This window comes from Microcaecilia unicolor, chromosome 1 (genome assembly GCF_901765095.1).
Source record: "Microcaecilia unicolor chromosome 1, aMicUni1.1, whole genome shotgun sequence".
In the NCBI taxonomy this organism is placed as follows: Eukaryota; Metazoa; Chordata; class Amphibia; order Gymnophiona; family Siphonopidae; genus Microcaecilia; species Microcaecilia unicolor.
This window is the reverse complement of record NC_044031.1, coordinates 498933747-498956433: the sequence shown is the minus strand read 5'-3', so window position 1 is coordinate 498956433 and position 22687 is coordinate 498933747. Positions and strand designations below refer to the sequence as shown.

General features: G+C 41.5%; 1 protein-coding gene across 2 annotated transcripts in view; it reads left to right on the top strand.

Annotated features, from left to right (window-relative positions):
- The window catches only part of TOX (thymocyte selection associated high mobility group box), a 525928-nt gene that overhangs the window by 429370 nt on the left and 73871 nt on the right, over window positions 1-22687 (top strand). For both annotated transcript variants that reach the window (XM_030214796.1, XM_030214802.1), the window contains exon 5: window positions 18761-18991. In XM_030214796.1, coding sequence (XP_030070656.1) covers window positions 18761-18991 — 231 coding nt within the window. The remainder of the gene's footprint in view (window positions 1-18760; window positions 18992-22687) is intronic.

Below are 22687 nucleotides of genomic sequence, written 5' to 3'. Positions count from 1 at the left end.
TGGTTGAGTGTGATGTGACTTGATACGAGCGCAGGGTTAGGAACCCCTTGAACCAGTTCAGGACATTTCCTCCAATGCCGAAGTATTCAAGTATGTGTAGTAGGATTTCGTGGTCGACCATGTCGAAGGCGCTTGACATGTCAAATTGTAGGAGGAGTATATTGTTCCCGGTTGCTATTATTTGTTTAAATTTGGTCATAAGGGTGACTAATACTGTTTCTGTGCTATGGTTCGACCGAAATCTGGATTGGGCATCATGCAGTATTGAGTGTTTGGTTAGATAGTTTGTGAGTTGTTTGGTTACCATTCCTTCGGTTATCTTGGTTATTAGTGGTATGGATGCTACTGGCCTGTAGTTGGTTATTTCGCTCAAGTTTTTCTTTGTATCTTTAGGAATTGGGGTGAGTAAGATTTTTCCTTTTTCTTTTGGGAAGAGTCCATTTTGTAGCATGTAATTTACATGGTTCGTTAGGTCAATTATGAATTGTTGAGGGGCTGATTTCATGAGGCTGTTTGGGCATGCGTCTAGTTTGCAGTTGGATTTGGCATATCTTTTGAGAGTTTTAGAGATGAGGTCTTCTGATAGTGGTTCGAACTCGGTCCAGGTTCTGTCTGCTGGGTGTGTTCCTTCTTCTGGGTCTAGACAGTCTAGAAGAGTGGCGTATTCTATAGGACTGGCGGGTATTTTGTGTCGTAATAGTATAATTTTCTCCTTGAAGTACTTTGCAAGGCTGTCGACGTCTGGTATGTTTTTACCGTTGTTTGTAACTGGTGTGGTATCTAGCAGTTTGTTCACGAGGTTGAAAAGTTTATGTGTGTCTTTGTAATTTGGTCCTATTATTGTTTTGTAATGTTGTCTTTTTGTCTGTTTTATGGTGTATTTGTATTTTCTCCGAAGTAATTTCCAGTCGTTTAGTGTTTGTTCGTCTTTCTTTTTGTTCCAAGCTCGTTCTAGTTTCCTGACTTGTGTTTTAAGTTTTTTTAGCTCTTCGGTGAACCATGGGTTTGCTTTTTTCCTGTGTGATGTTCTTTTTTCCTGTGTGATGTGATGTTCTCACCAAAAGTTCTTGGTGAGATTGCATTTTGAGCCCTGTGTTTAGTTTTGAAGGCTGTATCTTGCCAAGGACATAAAAAGACTTAAAGCTATTCAGAGGAAAATGACTAAACTAGTATGGGGTCTGCTCCAGATGACATATAAGAGATTTGAAGACTTGAATGTGTATTTCCTTGAGAAGAGGAGAGACAGGGGAGATATGATACAGACATTTAAAGTTTTGAAAGATAGTAAAGAATAAAACAACCTTTTCCAAAAATTAAGAGGCAATAGAACTAGAGGACATGAAATGAAGTTGCAGGGAGGGAAAATTAAAATTAATATCAGGAAATCATTTTTTCTTGAAGAGGTTGGTGGATGCCTTGAAAAGGGAATGGGGAAAAAAACACAGAGGTTCCCTATATACCATTAAGATGGAATAAAAGTATTCAGCATTTTAACTTGCAGTAAAACATCTGCTTTCACACTTTAAATAATAAGAAAAAAAAGAGGCAAAGAGGGGGATAAACTGCATTGGGCATCGCTTACAACCCTAATGACAAAGCGGAAGAGGGGGTAACCCATACAGAGTTACATGTATAACTCTGGCTGCCTTTCTGGGGGCACTGGATGGGCCATACTGATCTTTATCTGCTATCATTCACTGTGTTACTTTAATGTAAATTATAAAAATCAATATATTCGAGACTGTACTATACTAGAGGCTTGTATCCCACCAAATCCCTTAAAAAAGGTGCAAGGTGGGTAACTAAAAGACCCAAGTATAGTGGCGTAGGAAGGGCAGGCGGTGGGGCGGTCCGCCCCGGGTGCACGCCGCTGGGGGGGGGGGGTGTCAGCTCCGCTGGTTCCCTGCTCGCTCTGCCCCGAAACAGGTTACTTCCTGTTCCGGGGCAGAGAGAGCAGGGAACCAGCGGAGCCGACGCAGCTCCCAGCAACGTGCAGTCGGGCGGATCGGCCCTACCACCCGTCCCTCGCGGCTTTGCGATGTAAGCACGTGCTCCGGGGGGGGGGTGTGCTCCAGAGGGGGGAGGGTGCACCGTGCTGCACCCAGGGGGGGTGCGCCGCGGCGACCCACCCCAGGTGTCAGCTGCCCTTGCTACTGCACTGCCCAAGTATAAAAAACATACATTCCTAGAGCCAAAGGAAGGATGGGCCTTATAGAAATGCATTATATAGAGAGCTATTATTATAGACCTCCAAGCCTACTTAACAGCACCAACAGACCAAATTGTAAAGTACAGAAAGAAAGAAAGGATGCAAAGTGTTTAGAACCCAGTTCCATCTCTAAAAGTAGATAAGCATTCTCAGGTGCAAAAGGAATGAGTGGCAAACCAACTTTATGCATAGGAAAGGAAGTAACAGGATTTGTAAAACAAGAGAATGTGTTGTGTTTTTTTAAGAATTAGAGAATCAAACAAGGAAACCAAGTGGAAAAAGCTCAAATACGATGGGAAGAACAAATTATTATTTCAGGAACCATATATCAATCATGAGTGGTTATGGAGAGGTGAACAGCCCAGGGCAGTGGATTACAGATGGGATGGTTCACAGCCAGTGTAGAATAATGGTAAAACAGACATTGGTAGAATCTAGAAAAAAGAGGAGGAAATGGTTCTACAGCTGGATGAGAGTTTCTGATGGGAGAAACTTTTCTTTTCCGCAAGGCACAATAAGGTGGCACATCTCATCCACTGGAAACTTTGTAAACACTACCACATTGCTGTACTGGATTAGCACTGGGATCCTGACCCTGAGAGAATTGTGGAGAATGAAGAGGTTGGGGTCACCTGGGACATTCCCATTCTGGCTGATAACATAGTTGGAAGCAAGAAAACTAGACATAGTAGTAAAGGAGAAAAATATGTGAACAGCATTGATGATACAGGTGTTGGTGTTAAGTGATCATTCTATGAATTGTGTGGAGATGATTTTCAGGGTTATAAATGAAAAACCTGATTTCTCCGTCAGAGTTGTTTTCTCAGAGATTTCCTTTATTTGATGGTGCTAAAAATTGTTCTCTTTATATGTTTGTGATCCCTGTTGTGTTGTATCCAGGAATATTGCTCTTTAAGTATATTTTGGACCCCCAGGTGCATGATTAGATCCTATTCTAAACCCTGATAAGACTGAAAGATAACCCCATTGGTTATCAGATAAAATGAATCTATTTTTACTATTTATTTAACAAAAAGATTCAAAAATAACTATCGTGTGAAACGTTATGTGAACACTTCATTCAGTAACTCATTTTCGGTTATTGGAAAAGTAATGGAAGCGATGTTGAAGGAAAGGATAGTGAATTTCCTGGAAGCCAATAAGTTGCAAGATCTGAGACAACATGGTTTTACCAAAGGGAAATCGTGCCAAACGAATCTCATTGAGTTCTTTGATTGGGTGGCAGGAGAATTGAATCAGGGACGAGCTATGGACGTAATCTACTTAGATTTCAGCAAAGCTTTTGGCATGGTTCCCTACAGGAGGCTCTTAAATAAACTGGATGGGCTGAAGATATGACCCGAAGTGGTGAACTGGATTAGGAACCGGTTGACGGACAGACGCCAGAGGGTGGTGGTGAATGGAATTCACTCGGAGGAAGGAAAGGTGAGTAGTGGAGTGCCTCAGGGATCGGTGCTGGGGCCGATTCTGTTCAATATATTTGTGAGTGACATTGCCGAAGAGTTAGAAGGTAAAGTTTGCCTATTTGCGGATGATACTAAGATCTGTAACAGAGTGGGCACCCGGGAGGGAGTGGAAAACATGAAGAAGGATCTGAGGAAGCTAGAAGAATGGTCTAAGGTTTGGCAATTAAAATTCAATGGGAAGAAATGCAAAGTGATGCACTTAGGGAATAGAAATCCATGGGAAACGTATGTGTTAGACGGGGAGAGTCTGATAGGTACGGATGGGGAGAGGGATCTTGGGGTGATAGTATCTGAGGATTTGAAGGCGACAAAACAGTGTGACAAGGCGGTGGCCATAGCTAGAAGGTTGTTAGGCTGTACAGAGAGAGTGTGACCAGCAGAAGAAAGGGGATGTTGATGCCCCTGTATAATTCGGTGAGGCCCCACCTGGAGTATTGTGTTCAGTTTTGTAGGCCGTATCTTGCTAAGGATGTAAAAAGAATTGAAGCGGTGCAAAGAAAAGCTATGAGAATGGTATGGGATTTGCGTTACAAGATGTATGAGGAGAGACTTGCTGAACTAAACATGTATACTCTGGAGGAAAGAAGAAACAGGGGTGATATGATACAGACATTCAAATATTTGAAAGGTATTAATCCACAAACGAACCTTTTCCGGAGATGCGAAGGCGGTAGAACGAGAGGACATGAAATGAGATTGAAAGGGGGCAGACTCAAGAAAAATGTCAGGAAGTATTTTTTTACGGAGAGTAGTGGATGCTTGGAATGCCCTCCCGCGGGAGGTGGTGGATATGAAAACGGTAACGGAATTCAAACATGCGTGGGATAAGCATAAAGGAATCCTGTGCAGAAGGAATGGATCCTCAGGAGCTTAGTCGAGATCGGGTGGCAGAGCCGGTGGTGGGAGGCGGGGCTGGTGGTTGGGAGGCGGGGATAGTGCTGGGCAGACTTATATGGTCTGTGCCCTGAAGAGCACAGGTACAAATCAAAGTAGGGTATACACAAAAAGTAGCACAATATGAGTTATCTTGTTGGGCAGACTGGATGGACCGTGCAGGTCTTTTTCTGCCGTCATCTACTATGTTACTATCCTGCTTATAATCGAAAGAGAAAAACGCCTATATTGTGTCCCAAATCGGGAGATAGACGTTTATCTCCCAAAAACGAATAAAGCGGTATAATCAAAAGCCGAATTTGGACGTTTTCAACTGCACTCCGTCGCGGATGCGGACAACGTTGATGGGGGCGTGTCGAAGGCGTGGTGAAGGCGGAACTGGGGCGTGGTTATCTGCCGATCAGAGATGGGCGCCTTTCGCCGATAATGGAAAAAAAATATGCGTTTTTAGCGAGAATTTAGGGCACTTTTCCTGGACCCTGTTTTTCCACGAATAGGGCCCCAAAAAGTGCCCTAAATGACCAGATGACCACTGGAGGGAATCGGGGATGACCTCCCCTGACTCCCCCAGTGGTCACGAACCCCCTCCCACCACAAAATATGCCGTTTCACAACTTTTTATTTTCACCCTCAAATGTCATACCCACCTCCCTGGCAGCAGTATGCAGGTCACTGGAGCAGTGGACTTCAAGCAGGTGGACCCAGGCTCATCCCCCCCCCCCCCACCTGTTACACTTGTGCTGGTAAATGGGAGCCCTCCAAACCGCCCCCCAAACCCACTGTACCCACGTGTAGGTGCCCCCCTTCACCCCTTAGGGCTATAGTAATGGTGTAGACTTGTGGGCAGTGGGTTTTGAGGGGGATTTGGGGGGGCTCAACACCCAAGGGAAGGGTGCTATGCACCTGGGAGCTGTTTTACCTTTTTTTTTTTTTTTTGTAAAAGTGCCCCCTAGGGTGCCCGGTTGGTGTCCTGGCATGTGAGGTGGACCGGTGCAGTACGAATCCTGGCCCCTCCCACGAATAAATGTCTTGGAGTTATTCGTTTTTGAGCTGGGTGTTTTCGGTTTCCATTATTGCTGAAAAACAAAAACGCCCAGCTCAAAAAAAGATAAACGTCCATGTTTTTTCGAAAATACGATTCGGTCCGCCCCTTCACGGACCCGTTCTCGGAGATAAACGCCCATGGAGATAGGCGTTTCTGTTCGATTATGCCCCTCCAAGTAACTGGTGGCACCTTCTTTAGCAGCAATAACTTCATTTCCTGTAACTGTTGATCAGTCTCTCATATTGCCTTTGAGAGATTTTGGACCATTTTTCCCTACAAAACCGTTTCTCAACTCTGTGACATTTAAGTGCTTCCTTGAATGAACAGCTTGCTTCAGATTCTCTGATCTGGAAAGAAAAAATTGGATTGTGTATCCTTCTTGTCCATTTCTGAGCATTGGTTGCTGGTGGCCTTAATATCCCTTTTAAATATCTGATCATCATGCATCAGGCCATACACACCAGAGACCACCCTTTCTCTCTAACCTTCTTATCCCTTTTGCACCTTCACGTACTCTTAGCTCTTCTACGCAACATCGCACTCTTCCCACCATCATATCTGGGACCAACCATAACTCCTGCTTCAGTGTCATTTCCCCGTCCTTCTGGAATTCACTCCCTCTCTCCCTTAGGACAGAACACTCTTACTAGAAATTTTAAGATGCCCTTACTACTTCAGGCAGCTTTGTCACAAGTGTAGTCCAGTCCCTTATCCTAAGATAAGATAAGTGCTGCCTTGTTCAGATTCAGCATACAGCACTGTGGGGCCCTTTTACCAAGCTGCAGTTAAAAGGGCCCTGCAGTAACAGTGGCATCCGTTTTTGCCGCACGCTACAGCCCTTTTTACCACAGCAGGTAAAAAGCTCCCCCAAAACACCTGGCCATATGGAAAGCTTAAATTACCACAATCAAGGGCTCCCACGCTACCTTGGTGATATTGTTTTTTTTTAAATCCAGCAGCACTGGAAATAGCACGTGCTGGAGGCAGAACTACTGCCAGTAACTGCATTGGGCTGGCGGTAGTTTCAGGTTGCTACGCAGCAAACCTTTAGTAAAAGGGCCCCTGTGTTTGTAGCATACCCCATTCATCCCTTATATGTTTGAGCAACATTGTAAGTACATTTTCTGTCTTTTTTTTTGCGCTTTCCTCTTATTAGCAGTCTGCTTTAGTCACTTTTTTTGTGACGTGTCCCTCCCCTCTTATTTTAACTGTAAACTGTTTAGACATTCTTTTTTTATGACTTGTGGTATATGAAAATAAAATGAATCAAAGGAAATGTCAGAGGCCCTACGAAACAGCAGTTGATTCTCATTTGTCTGGATAGTTTTCCAAGCCAGTTTCTAAATATCTTAGATGTCCAGTCATCCATTTAGCCTATAAATGCAAAAAGATGAAGACTAGAGTAACTCTACCCAGAAGCAGTCATCAAGATCACTCCAGGAGCACACTGGAAAATTTATTTATTTATTTAACACATTTATACCCCACATTTTCCCACTAGTAGTAGGCTCAATGTGGCTTACACAAGATCATAGGGAAAACTACAGTTCATTATAATACAAGTAAACAATGTAATAGTAAAACAGTAAACGATTATGTATCGTAAAGAACAACACAGATAATAAGAGTGAATAAAAAATGATAAGGTCTATGGATTTTGCTGTAACAGTAACATCCACAAAATCAGAAAGAAGCTAGACTAACGTCTGAAGACTGGAAGGCCTCTCTTGCTGTGGCTGATGTGAAAGTTCATCCATCAACCATTAGGAAAAAAACTGGATTACAATGGTAATCAAAGAGCATCTGGGTGACTCGCGTGAATTCTGGATTAATATTCCTGGAGAGATATCTCAAAAATTGAACTTTTTGGTCACAGTAACGAACATTATGTTTGGTGAAAACATTGAGGTATCATGGGGTATGCTTAGGGCCCCTTTTACTAAGCCACGCAAGTGTCTACGTGCACCCAACTCGTGCCAAAATAGACTTACCACCCAACTACTGCGTGGCTCTTGCGGTAATTTCATTTTTGGCGCATGTCCGCTACGCGCGTCAGGAAAATCTTTTTTATTTTCTGGCAGTGGCATCTAACACAACTAGGCCATTACTGGCCAAATTCTTTACCACTAGGTCTATGGCTGGCGGTAAGGACTAAGACCCAAAATGGACGCGCAGCAATTTTGATTTTGCCGCACATCGATTTCGGGGGGGGGGGGGAGAGGCCTTTTTTACAGGCGTGCTGAAAAATAATTCTACGCACGCCCAAAACCTGCGCCTACACTACCGCAGGCCACTTTTTACCGCGGCTTAGTAAAAGGACCCCTTAGTTTGCTGTTTAAAGGGGAGTAAAAGAGCCCATTAATAATGCTCTCCTTAGTGTATGTGGCCGCAGATTAGAAACGTATCTGAAGGCTTGAAAATAAAGGTTTGCTGCAGGGATGCTACTTCTTCCTGATAGGCTTTCATGTGTAAGATGGGAGTATGTATACAAATGGCTTCACCTGCTTGGAATACCATGACAGGAAATATAAAGATGTCCTCTAATAGGGAAATGATTTTAGATTTAGCTCATGCCTTTTTCATTTGTAGCTGAAGGTGAATTTCATTCAAGTGCAGTAAGTATTTTCCAGAAGGCTTACAGTCTAAGTTTATACCTGAGGCAATGGAGGGTTAAGTAACTTACCCAAAATCACATGAAGCAGCAGTGGGATTTGAACTCTAGCTTCCTAGGTTAACATAAGAACATAAGAATAGCCATACTGGATCAGACCAATAGTCCATCTAGCCTTGTAAACTCTTCCAGCAGTGGCTAATCCAGGTCACAAGTACCTGTCAGAAATGCTACTAATCCCGGAGCAAGCTGTGGCTTTCCCCATGTTCATCTCAATAACAGACTATGGACTTTTCCTCCAGGAACTTGTCCAAACCTTTTTTTAAACCCAGATACACTAACCACCATTACCACATCCTCTGACAACGAGCTCCAGAGCTTAACTATTCTTTGAGTGAAAAAAATATTGCCTCCTATTTGTTTTAAAAGCATTTCCATGTAATTTCATTGAGGGCCCCTTTTACAAAGTGGCAGTAAGCCTAACATGGGATTACAGCTTGCTAAAAAGAAAGTACCGCCAGGCTATTGCAGCAGCCTGATGGTAGTTCCCCACCCCCAGTGTGCATCATATCCGGTGGTACAAAAATATTTTTATTTTTGTAGCACCAGTGTGTACCTGGCGGTAATCAAGCAGGGTCACCTTCAAAATAACATCTATGACTGGGGTGACCTATAAGGGGTCTTCACAGGGTTCAGGTTATGATTAGGGATCCAGAGGGCCTACAGGGGGTATAGGGGGGTTGGAATGATACTATAATGTCCTTAATGGGTGGGAGGTCTGTGTGGAGATAGAATTTTTCTTTGGAGGGAGTCTTTGCTAGTGGGAGGGGGAGGAAAGGTTGACCCCGGACTGTGCTTCTTTTTTTAACCATGTTGGCCCCTTTAAGAAAGACTCCTTGGATGCATCAAATCATACATTATTGGCCCAATACTCCCAGAGAGCTTGCAAAGTGTATCTAAAGATACATTACTCCTTTATTGCAGAAGTCACTAACCTCTGGTACTGACTTCTACGGTAAACTAATTCAAGATTTTACCACAGCTGCATAACTCCCACTCCCCCACCCCCAAACAAATCATAGAGTTGAGGTGGTTTGGTGATTTGAGTATAAACTGTGCTAAAAATACAGACCATCCTAGGACTTTCATGGACTTTTTCAGCCTTGCAATTACTCATATTTACTGTGCAATGAATTTTCAAACACAGTAGGAAGACCAAAATGTGAAAATAATGAAACAAAGGACTATTTGCCCAGTAGTACGAGAACATGCTTTCCTCTTTTTATTCTGTAGATACTTTGCAATATTTACTTTATATGATACATACTATTAATAGACTTCTCTGTTGTTCGGTTTATTATGCAGATGGCGCTTGATTAACATCTATTTTAAACTGCTCCGATTACTGCAAGATGGTATGCAAAAAAAAAACAGCTCTCCTAGCTCCATTAAACGCCTTGATTCCATTGCAGTTTGTTTTAAATATGCTTACAGACACTATTTTAGTTCTCAGGGGACATGTAGATATCAATGATGTACCCGTGCATGATCATTTTAAATTCTGTAGCATATGTTCTTCTGATATGTTAACATGTGCAGTACTAACAATGTGCATTTTTTTTTTAATAAGTGAAAGGTTATTTCTTTTTCTGTGTGATAAATAAATTAAATATATATCACTGTAATTAAGCAATGAGGCATGACAGGAGGGCTAACTACATCTTTAGGAATCTTATGAGGCATGACTCTTACAAAATATATATTACTTTTATTTCTCCTCTGGTTGTACTTTCCTGATTACCAGTGAATTCGACCAAGCTGGTAGGCATTCTGAGGAACCTGTTCAGAGTACTATAACCAGCTCTGCAGAAAAATCATACTTCGGTCCCATTTTCATTCTATGAATGTATTGTTTAAATCATTTCTTTATAGATTTCTTTCTCTTAAGTACTGGTTCCAGACAGATTTAAGCAACAGGTCTAAGCTCTGTTTGTAAAAAAATATATATTTTGTATATTTTTATACTAATATTTTAATTAAAGGAGATTGTACTGTAATATTTAATTTAAATATTTAGGTTTTGCTCTATAACTACTTGAAGAACTGGGCAGGTTACAATTTAAAACAAGATTTCAAACATAAATCAAAATATACAAATGAAAACCAACCGGCTGCACAAATCCTCCCACAACAAATCTACCCATAAATCCATCGCAAAAACTAAAAAAATTGTAAATAAAAACTAAGCAGATAATAAAACAAATTTATCACCTCAATCAAAGTATTATGGGGTAAATTCTATATATGGCGCTGAAAAAGCACTATTCTATAGCCGTGACCGTGAATCATGCCTAATTTAAGGTGTGGCTATTTGCACCAACTGAAACGCAGTGTAAATTTACATGCCTAAATTAGGTGTGTATACCCCTTATTCTGTAACAATGTGTGTAAATGTTAAAAATGCCCACGTTCTGCCCATGACCCTCCAATTTCCACGCCCCATTTTCTATTCATGTGTAAAATTTAGGTGCGGATCCCGTGCCTACAGATAAGCATGTAAATTCCAATTAAATTTAATTAGTACCAATAATTGCTTGTAAAAAAAGCCTATTATTGGCCCTAATTAGCTCATTATTTAATTAAATTATGCATGCAAATTGGGCGCATGCCCAAATTTGTGTGTGCAATTTTGGGGGACTTTTATAAAATTAGGGGATATATGTGCTGCTATTATATGACCCAGTTCTAAAACATTAAAACTATTTCACAAACTCTACAAGATGAAATGCAAAAGCCTATGGCTCATCTTACATCTCAAAGGCAATCCGTTCATACAGGTTCCCCCTGTGTTCTCATTGACTCCATAAGCTGAGCTCCCATTGCCTGTTACTGGTAGCCTTTTGGTTGGATCCCTAGGAAGATCAAGAACATATTGAATGGTCAGCCCTCAGCTTGAAGGCGTTTGCCGTTTGAAGGCAGATGATAAAGAGAAGCATCCGATGATCAAGGAATGGAAAAAAGCTTGGGTTTGATAAGCAAGAGAAAAATTCTAGGCTCAGAGACAGAAATGTTGAATTGGTTACAGAAGAGAAACCAGAAGAAAGAATGGGTTGTAGTCCAAAATGAATGGGTGGCAAATTTCAGGGAAATGCTATTATGCCTTTTCAATAGTTTAGTATGGAGCATAACATGTGCTGCGAGACTATTAGGCAGTCCATATATGAAAGGATGCCCCCTAGTGGTAGTACAGTGAGACTACTTGCTAAGGGTCATCAGCACCATTTTGAAGTTAGAAGCAAGATAAACAGGAGTGGAGAGGAACCATTCCCATCCTTTTCCACTATATTACCAGGGAACTCCTGGGTGAGTCCAGGGAGTAGGGGAGGGTAGCCTTTCTCACATCCGATCTCCCTGTCTTCAGTTTCGTTTGTTTACTACTACTACTACTTATCATTTCTATAGCGCTACAAGGCATACGCAGCACTGTACACCATACACAAAAGACAGTCCCTGCTCAAAGAGCTTACAGTCTAGATAGGGTGCAGTGGTATAATTTAGATTGTTCTGGACTCCTGAGATTATGTGGGCTACTAATCTAACCAACAGCCAGTATGTTCTGGAACACTGACATAAACTTTTCTTGTGCTATTTATTTTAATTTGCACTGAAAGAGCCCAGCAACACTGTCTGGAGAGAAATCTCAGCAGCTGACCAGAGCCAGCCCTGTTTAGTATCTGGATAGGGGACCACCAGGTAAGGCCAAGTGTTTGGGCTGCATACAGCATAAAGAAGATTACTGTGAGCATGATCACCCGGTCCTCGATTTCCAGAAATGGGTAGATGGAGGACAGGAAAGACGGACTGTTGAACAGCCTTGGATGATACAGAAATTCTAATAATTACCAGGCAGTGTTACGGTGTTTGGATGGTAAATTAAGCTATAAAATCAAGAAGCTGGTCATAATTCAGGTAACTATAAAACCAAGAGCACATGTAAACACAGCTGGTGTAAGAGGTAGTGGGTGCCCTAAGTGAACTTTTAGCCTTATGCCTTCCTATTAACTTTCATGTCCCTAGCATGCAACACCCCCCCCCCCCCCTTACATTTTTACAATTGAAATCAACAATCACAATCACCACACAAAAATTGTATAAAATGCAAGTAAAGGATGTGCTAATGACTGAATATGTGTTGTTGTCTATGCTTTTTTTCCTTTGACAGCGGCTGCTCTTGCTACCCTAGGTAACTGCCTAGTCTTGTCTAATGGTTAGGCCAGCCCTGCATTTAAATTGCACACACACTGCTCCCTGTGTAGGCACATGGGAATTTGTGCATTTACATTTACGCCCACTCTCAACAACACACAAATATCCCAAGTTAACTTATCGCATGCCCTTCACTGTTCCCTCTGACGGAGTCTTCCAGGTGCACTGCTACCAGTGGGGGGGGGGGGGAGGGGTGCTTCAATATTTTGTTTTCAATCTCTAGAGACAGGCAGGTTCCCTTGAGACCGGCACAGCTTACCTGTCTTTCACTATTGAAAATGTGATAGTGAAACAGCACCCCCCACTGGCAGGACTGTAGCTGGAGGACTCCTGCTTAGCTTCGAGGCAACAGAGATACCTACATATTTTATTAAATACATGCACAAACACAAACTCTTCCCCAGGTAAACTTAACACATATATAAGCTGTACCTGAGCAACATTACCTGCACAGGAGTAGCGCAATTTTATAAATACTTTTTCCCACTCCTTAAGCACTTTTACTTTTAACACTGTTCTCCGTGAGGGCAGTTTTAAAAACCATTTGCTCATGTAAAATAGTGCATTACCCATGGACATGGGCTTCTATACAATTGCCAGCCTTATATGCAGTAAGAATTCACAAATGAAGGGCAATTCTGTAATCAATAATTACAATAATTTTCTTGCTGGATGGTCTGTGTGAATGGGTTCTTTCCTGTTTTAATGGAGTTCTTTTCTGATTTTCCTTGACTCTTTTAAATATTGATTTATGTAAACCACTTTGACCTTGTTTTAAGTAAAAGTGGTGTTATCAAGTTCTGGAATAAACATAAATATAATCTAAGTGCCCACATTTATGTAACCCTTGGCATGTAAGTGTTTAGAATACTGGCACTTATTGTCAGAGCAGACAAATTATAAATGTTGGCACTAATGAAGGATTAGTGGGAAAAGGTATAATGCTTAAAAGTCATGGAGGAGGCCGCTGCCACATGGTATGACAGATTACCATGTTTCCTGAGTTTATGGAAACCCTTAACAGACAATCCCTCTGTAGGAGCTCATTTTACTTAAATAAAAAGGGATTGACCCTACATATATCCTCTTTGTATTGCTAAGGGCTGTGGGGCCCTTTTACTAAACTGTGGTAAAAGGGACCCTGTGCTAGCGGCTTTGGCCAATTTTACCACAGCAGATGAAAATAACCAAAAATGCAGTGGTCATGGGGGTAAGTTCACACTTGCCGCGCAGCCATTTTGGGGAGAGCACTTAACCACCACCCATTGAGGTGGCAGTAAGGGCTCCCACACTAACCTGGCGGTAATCCCCTGCGGAAATATTTTTTCAATATTTCCGCTAGCACCAGAAATGATACACACTATGAGGAAAGGCTGAGAAGGTTAGGGCTGTTCAGCTTGGAGAAAAGGCGGCTGAGGGGTGATATGATAGAAGTCTACAAGATAATGAGCGCAGTAGAGTGGACAGATGTGAAGCGTTTGTTTACACTTTCAAACAATAATAGAACCAGGGGACACAAGATGAAGCTAGAATATAGTAGATTTAAAACAAATAGGAGAAAGTTTTTCTTTACTCAGCGTGTAGTTGGACTCTGGAACTCGTTGCCGGAGAATGTGGTGGCAGCGGCTGGCCTTACAGAATTTAAAGGGGGTTTGGACAGATTCCAAGGGGAAAAGTCCATTGAACATTATTAATTTTTTTTTTGGTGGTGGGGGGGGGGGGGGGGGGGGTTGCCAGGTTCTTGAAGCCTGGATTGGCCGCTGTCAGAGACAGGATGCTGAGCTTGATGGACCCTTGGTCTTTTCCCAGTATGGCAGTGCTTATGTGCTTATATATGAGATGAAACTACCACTGGCACCCACATTGGGCTGGCGGTAATTCCAGGTTATCTATCAATATCGGTGGGGCAGATGCTAGGACACTCCTTTGTCAATATAGATCAACTTCAGGGAGGCCCAAGCACTCATCACTGGCTAAAAAGCCTCCTATCTTTATTGTAATGTCTCTCTTATATAGCTCTATGTCATAAATGCAAAAAGAGACTTAGCTTTCCAGCCGCCCAGTCGTCTGCTGAATTTCTAACAGCTAACCATGGCCCGACTTTGGCCAAGGTTTCGACTCCTGCTTCAGGGTCCGCGGTCGCCAACTGGTACTTTCTTTTGTTGTATGTGTAGCAAGCTAGTCCAGGTACAGAGTGGTGTATAGTCAGTCATCCTATGTATTAAAGGCTTGAGAGAAGAGCCAGGCTTTCACCTGCTTCCTCAAGTTTGATGTAGCCCTTCTGGGAGTAAATTCCAGAGCATGAGGGCTACATCTAACTTCAGAAGGTTCGCTGGTGGGTATCACAACGTACCATTTCTTTTGATGAGTGTACAGATAGTGATGCTCCTTGAGAGGACCTTAGAGATCTCAAAGGTGTGTAAAGGGCTAACATACACTTTAAGTACTCTGGCCTATTTTGTCTGAAGACCTTGAAAATCAAACATAGAGTTTTAAATGTAGCCCTGTATGGTATTTGGTAGCCAGTGTAGTTTTGCAGGAAGGGTGCAATGTGGTCCCACTGCTTGCAGCCTTCTATCAGTCGTGCTGCAGCATTCTGAATTAGTTAGAGCTGATGCTTTGAAAGGGAATGTGTACATTTTTCATCTATGCAGGCAGTTGTTAAATTGCTCCTATATGCAAATTGTTTTCTAATACTAGTGGGTGAGCTGTGACTTGATTTAATATGAGATGCATGGAAATACATGGCTGATCATCTGAACCACGGACATCTGCATTCTAGAAAGGTCTGAATTCAGTCCAAGTCAACCCTAAGTTGTTCTTCCCTTTTCGGACCCAACTTACTAATCTGAAAATGGATGACTTGTGAGCCAAGTACTCACTTCATAAACTGATCATTTGCTGTCAAAAGCTGGAGATTAACTCAAAATATTACAGTCCTTAAATTCAGGGAGATCTTTTCTACTTCCTTTCTCCTTGGTACTTTGAAACTATGTGCTAATGTTCTCCAGTTCAAGAAATTCTTGAAGGCTCATTATTTTGTACAAACTTGTATGGGGTGAGGATTGCCTCTTTTTATGTTGCTGTAAGCAATGTACAGCTTGTCTTTTTGGTTGTTTTACGTATGTTTTGTTTTACTATATTTTGTATGTATTGGTGTAAATCCACTTTGGGTTAAAGTGGAATATAAATCAAATTAAATTAAATTCTTCCTCCATCTTTGAAGTAAGGCATTAACCCCCAGATTCTATATAGTGTGAGTAGAATCGCACATGCATATGTAGGCATATTCTGATTTCTGCGTGCAACTCAATTGGTTTACAAGCCAATCAGTACCGATAATTGGATGTTAATAGGCAATTCTCACCACTAATTGGCACTAATCAGAATTTTTACACACTACTCGCTAAGCATATTCTATAACTTAGTCCATGTAAATTCTACCATGTGGATCCCAAAAGGGGGTGTGGCTATGGGAGACACATAGATGGGTCATGGACATTCCTAAAATTTATGCACAGTGTTATAGAATAACCCGCTCCGCACCTAAAGTTAGGCGTGTGCATTTACACCAGATTTTCATTTGTATAACTTTCTGCGCCCAAATTCTAGTCACGTGGATGGGCTTAGGCTTATTCTTTAAACCGTGTCTAACTTTATGTGGAGCTTATAGAATACGCCTAAGCAATTTTTAAGGCACAGGGGGTAGTTCCATAAAACATTTACACACTGATTATGCATGTAACTCAAAACCACACTCCTGATCTGCCCCAAAAAGCCCATGACCCTCCTACTTCCATGCTCCCTTTTTTGGGCCATGTGTAAAATTTAGACACTGATTCCCATGCCTAAATTTATACACAAGTACTAATAAAATCTATTTCTTGCCAATAATTGCTTGTTAAAAAGCCAATTTTTGGGCACTTGTCCAAATTAGTACTACTACTACTACTTAACATTTCTAGAGCGCTACTAGGGTTACGCAGCGCTGTACAAAATAAACAAAGAAGGACGGTCCCTGCTCAAAGGAGCTTACAATCTAAAGAACGAAATGTGGTTTCAAAAATCTCTGTGTTAATATTTACACCTACTCTGCTAACAGCTCGTTTGGATTTGGGGTTAGCACCAGTGATTGAGGGGGGCATGTGTGCTTATTTCTCTGCTGTTAACATCCAGCTGAAATGTCATTTAAAAGAGATTTTTCCCAGCTCCTTAATCAACTCATTGCCTTCAAAATCTGCACCCTGGTTCACAAAATTATCTACGGTGAAGCCCCGGGATACATGATCGACTTACCAACTAGAAACACATCAGAATCTACATGAACATATCTAAACCTGCACTACCCAAGCTGCAAAGGCCTCAAATACAAATCAACTTACGCATCCAGCTTTTCCTACATAAGCACACAACTGTGGAACACATTACCAAAAGCCTTGAAAACGATGTACGACCACCTAAACTTCCGGAAATCACTAAAAACTAACCTGTTTAAAAAGGCATACCCTACCGATCCAACCTAAATGCCTGATCTCTGCGACACAACAAAACTAAAGTACATAATGGACATAACTCTTCCGTTGTACAATTCCCTAATTGTGGCTGTGCCACACAAACTTTATCTTACCACAACATCACTTTGTATTTGTTCTCACCGGAGTCAGCAAACGCCTCTCCAGTACTATGTAAGCCACATTGAGCCTGCAAATAGGTGGGAAAATGTGGGATACAAATAAATAAATAAACTCTTCTTGCATGCCAGTTTTATGAAATCAAGTGAATGCTGCCACTTAACACATGGAAGTTCCAAAAGTGCCACTTGCATATTCAGGAGGAAACTCTATAGTCATTCCTATACATACGTAGCCACATGTGTACATCAAGGCGTATATTTTGCCAGTAGATATGCACATGGGTGGAGCTTGGACGGCATTTGGGCAGAGTATGGCAGCATGTATGCAAATCATAAAATGCTATAATTTACATATAAACCTGCAATATCTAGGTGTGGACATTTACACCATCTCTAGTTCTGATGTAAATGTTTGCGCCTGCAATGAAGGCATGTGTTAGCGCCTTAACACTAGTAAAAAAAAGTAGGCTCCTACTTGTCTTTATAAAATAACACATACACATGATACCCTGTTACTAATTATCCGCTCAGTGCCAGCATTTACACATGCAGAATCCTGAGTGATGCCACTCTTTTTTTGAACTTGTTACTTATAAACTAGCTATTCCCACTGGATGCGCTATCAAATACACATTTGTTTCCCATGAACTTATTGGTGTTTTACCAAAAGCTCCACGTTCAGTGAGACTTTTGTAAAACACCTTCCTATTTAAAAATATCCTGGCTTGGATGTCCCTTTTCCTACCTACCCTATAGATATATTTTTTTTATTATATATTTTATTTAACATCCATCTATTTAAACAATAAATGTTGGATACAGAAATATAATAGTTTCACAACTTAAAGGAAAAAATTAGTTTCATTTAGACCACAACTTAAGACAAGATTCAAGGCAAAAATATTAGGAAAAAGAAAACAAATAAGAGCAGGATCAAAAAAGGCAATCCGCAGCCAGACTTCAGCGAGTTCTCACACCCTATTGGGTTACCTGGGTCGAACATTCTACACTTTCTTTAGAAATCAAAAATTCCTTCAATTTCTTGGGATCCATAAACATATATGTAACTGAATTTAATGTTATTATACAACGACAAGGAAAAACTAATTTAAACAATCCTCCCAGAGCTAAAATTTTGGATTTTAAACCGAGAAACTCTCGCCGACGGGCTTGAGTCTCCCTATTCAAATCTGGAAAAATTTGAATGGCTTGCCCAAGAAATTTACTGTTCAAAGATTTAAAATAAAGTTTAAAGATATTTGTTTTGTCCATTTCCAGTGCAAATGAAACGATAAGAGTAGTTCTTTACGTAATTAATTCCAATGAGTTTTCTAGAAACTCTGTAATATTAAGTTCTGGTTGCTGTGACTGAGGATTCAGCGGATTCACTGTTTTACGCAAAATTGGGCTTATAAATTCAAAACAGATCCTGTATAACACAAATTTTAAGTTTAAAAGTGAATATGGAAAATAACCAAGAACAAAGCTTTATAGGTTCTTTCAGAGCTGCATGCCTTCTTTTTTCTTACTGTTATTGCTGATAGAGACGCTTATAAAATGTTGCAAATGTACAGTGAATACGATTTCATCTAATGTTTGTATATTTTGATTGCAGATCAGTGGAGGTGAGAAGAGGCCTGCCTCTGATATCGGAAAGAAGCCTAAAACCCCAAAAAAGAAGAAAAAGAAGGATCCCAATGAGCCACAAAAGCCCGTCTCTGCTTATGCATTATTCTTTCGAGATACCCAAGCAGCCATTAAGGGTCAAAATCCAAATGCTACTTTTGGGGAAGTTTCCAAAATAGTAGCATCAATGTGGGATGGATTAGGGGAGGAGCAAAAGCAGGTAAGAATGAAGTGATGTTTCTTAAATGTGAGATACATTTTGATTTAGCAGATAGGTAAAGAAGAAAACAAATGACATCTCCTAAGCACCCCAAGCAGCTTCTATGTTTACTAGAATAAAATCTCTAGGTATAAACCCATGCTGACTCTGTCCCATTAAACCATGTTTGTCTACGTGTTCTATAATTTTATTCTTTATAATAGTTTCCACTATTTTGCCCAGTAAGCCTGACGTCGGTGCCGGACAAAATGGTGGAAGCTATTATAAAGAACAAACTTATAGAACACGTAGACAAACATGGTTTAATAGGACAGAGTCAGTATGGGTTTATACCTAGAGATTTTATTCTAGTAAACATAGAAGCTGCTTGGGGTGCTTAGGAGATGTCAGCCAAGGGAAGTCTTTCCTCACCAATTTGCTTCATTTCTTTGAAGGCATGAATAAACATATGGATAAAGGTCAGCCGGTTGATGTAGTATATATAGATTTTCAGAAAGCTTTTGATAAAGTTTCTCATGAGAGACTCCTGAGAAAAATAAAGAGTCATGGGATAGGAGGCAAGGTTCTGGTGTGGATTAGAAATTGGTTATTGGACAGAAAACAGAGGGTAGGGTTAAATAGTCATTTCTCTCAATGGAAAACAGTGAAAAGTGGAGCGCCGCAGAGCTCTGTACCGGGACTGGTACTATTTAACATATTTATAAATGATATGGAAATCGGAATGACGAGTGAGGTGATCAGCTTTTCAGATGATACAAAACTATTCAAAGTTGTTGAAACATGTGTGGACTGTGAAATATCACAGGAAGACCTTTAGAAATTGGCAGACTGGACGTCCAAATGGCAGATGAAATTTAATGTAGACAAATGCAAGGTGATTCACATTGGAAAGAATAATCCAAATCACAGTTACCTGATGCTAGGGTCCACCTTGGGGGTCAGTGCTCAAGTAAAAGATCTGGGTGTCATTGTAGATAATACGATGAAATCTTCTGCTCAGTGTGCAGCGGTGGCCAAAAAAGCAAACAGGTTGCTAGGAATTATTAGAAAAGGGATGGTGAATAAGACCGAAAATACTATAATGCCTTTGTATCGCTCCATGGTGCATCCACACCTTGAGTATTGCGCTCAGTTCTGGTCGCCGTATCTCAAAAAAGATATAGCAAAATTAGAAAAGGTTAAAAAAAGAGCGACTAAAATTATAAAAAGGATGGAACTCCTCTCGTATGAGGAAAGGCTAAAGAGGTTAGGGATCTTCAGCTTGGAAAAGAGACGGATAAGGGGAGATATGATTGAGGTCTACAAAATCCTGAGTGGTGTAGAACGAGTAGAAGTAAATCAATTTTTTTACTAGTTCCAAAAAGTACAAAGACTAGGGGACACTCAAGGAAGTTACATGGATATACTTTTAAAACAAATAGGAGAAAATATTTTTTCACTCAATGAATAGCTAACCTCTGGAACACTTTGCCAGAGGATGTGGTCACAGCGGTTAGCGTATCTGGATTTAAAAAAGGTTTGGACAAATTCCTGGAGGAAAGTCCATAGTCTACTATTGAGACAGACATGGGAAGCAACTGCTTGGCCTTGGACTTGTAGTATGGAGTGTTGCCATGATTTGGGTTTCTGCCAGATACTTGTGACCTGGCTTGGCCACTGTTTGGAAAACAGGATACTGAGCTAGATGGACCATTGGTCTCACCCAGTATGGCTACTCTTATGTTCGTATGTTCTTATATGTTACATCAACACTGGAAAGTCTTGAGCTCTGCTGGCCCTCTTTAATATCCTATGCACCTGCACATGTTAAGAGCAATTCTATAACTGGGTGCCCACATTTACTCGCCCCTTGGGTGCATAAGGTTAAGGTTAAAATTTATTTCTTGTTCGCCTTTAACAAGACAGAGTACAATAAAGCATACACAAAAGTAAAAATATATATAGCAATACTGATAAAATACATAAAGTTATAAAATACCTCAACACAACAAAACACTCAATAACAACACCTAAACATCCTGCTAATGCACCTAAATGCCGCAGTCTAAATTACAAACTAATCAAACAGTGCTACCTGCCTGTCACACTGAAATGTATGCATCTTAATGCTATCTGCATGTAACCCGTATGCTAATGCAAACAAATGACTCTTCAATTGTTTTTTAAATAAAGCAGGGTCTGCTAAAGGCAATGGTTCCATTCTCTAGAACCTGCAATTGAATAAGCAAATTTTCTCGCCTCCTCAAAATCAACTGCTCTGAATGGACAGAAAGAAGCGATGCCCCCTTGGAATGTACTGATCTGATGGGAGGCTAGATCCACACAGGCCTATTGCACATACATTTACAGAATACTAACAGTTACATGTGTAAGTGTACCCATGACCATGCTAGGAGGGCACATAAGTGGCATAGCATGCAAATGCAAGGGGGCGTGTAGTGGGTGGAGCAAGGGAGGGCAATGGGCAGAGCTCTCAACAGCAAGACTGGAGACAGGAACAAGCAGGACTCGAAGATTGGAACAAACAGGGCTGGAAGGAGGAACAAATAGGGCTGGAACAAGCAGGACTGGAAACAGGAACAGACAGGGCTGGAATAAGAAGGAACAAACAGGACTGGAAGCAGGAACAAGCAGGACTGGAAGCAGGAACTGGCCAGGCAACGAACACTGAAGTAGCACAACTCTAGAAGCCTGTTGCCGAAGCACTGGAGGAGTATAGGTCACTTCCTTATTTATCCCTAGCCAGGAAGTGAGGTCATCTGTCAGCTCCTCATCTAGGGACATAAAAGGGAAGTGCAGCAACCAGGAAGTAAACACTCACAAGACTCTTAGGCACAGCATGCTGCACGACTCAAGCGGCTTCCTGAATCAGGTGAAGGCCGTGACAGCACCCCCTCTCAAAGCCCCCTCCCCAGCCCTCTAGGTTTAGGCTTAAGGGGATAAAGGTGATGAAGACACCTAATGAGTACTGGGGCTTGCACGTTGACAGCAGGTTTCCATGTGTTATCTTCTGGTCCATAGCCCTTCCAGGCCAGGGGATAGTGTAGTCTCTCCCTGGTTCTCTTACAAACTCAGGGTCAGTGGCAACTGCCGGTGTAGGTGGTGGAGGGTCTGTAGCCATCGCTGTCAATAACACTACAGATTTTAGCAAGAGACATGGACGGCATTGTGGATGTTCATGGTGGAGGGAAGATGTAACCGATACACAACTGGACTCAGCTGCCATTGTACTGCAATTGGGCCAATGAACCTGGGTGCAAACTTCCGAGAGGGCACCTTGAGCTGAAGGTGTCTGGTACTCAGCTACACCTTCTTCCCAGGGCAAAATATGGGAGCTGACTATCACTTGCAATCGGCCCACTTTTTGTACTGGCTAATGCCTGCATGAGTAGTCGCCGAGTCTGGTGCCAAATTTCCCAGATATCTCCTGCCGCCTGTGGAGGAGGAAAGCAGACTGGCACTGGAATCCGAGGATGTTGCCCATATACCACATGGAAGGTAAAAGAGCTGGTCACTGTACTAACATGGTTATCATAGGAGAACTTGGCCCAAGGAAGCAGAGGTGCCCAGTCATCTTGGACGCTCATTAACATAGGCTCAGAGAAAGCTCTTTAGTCTGGTTTACCTTCTCCATCTGGTCATTAGACTGAGGATAATAGACTGAGGAGAAGTCCAACGGATGTTGATGTTCTTACA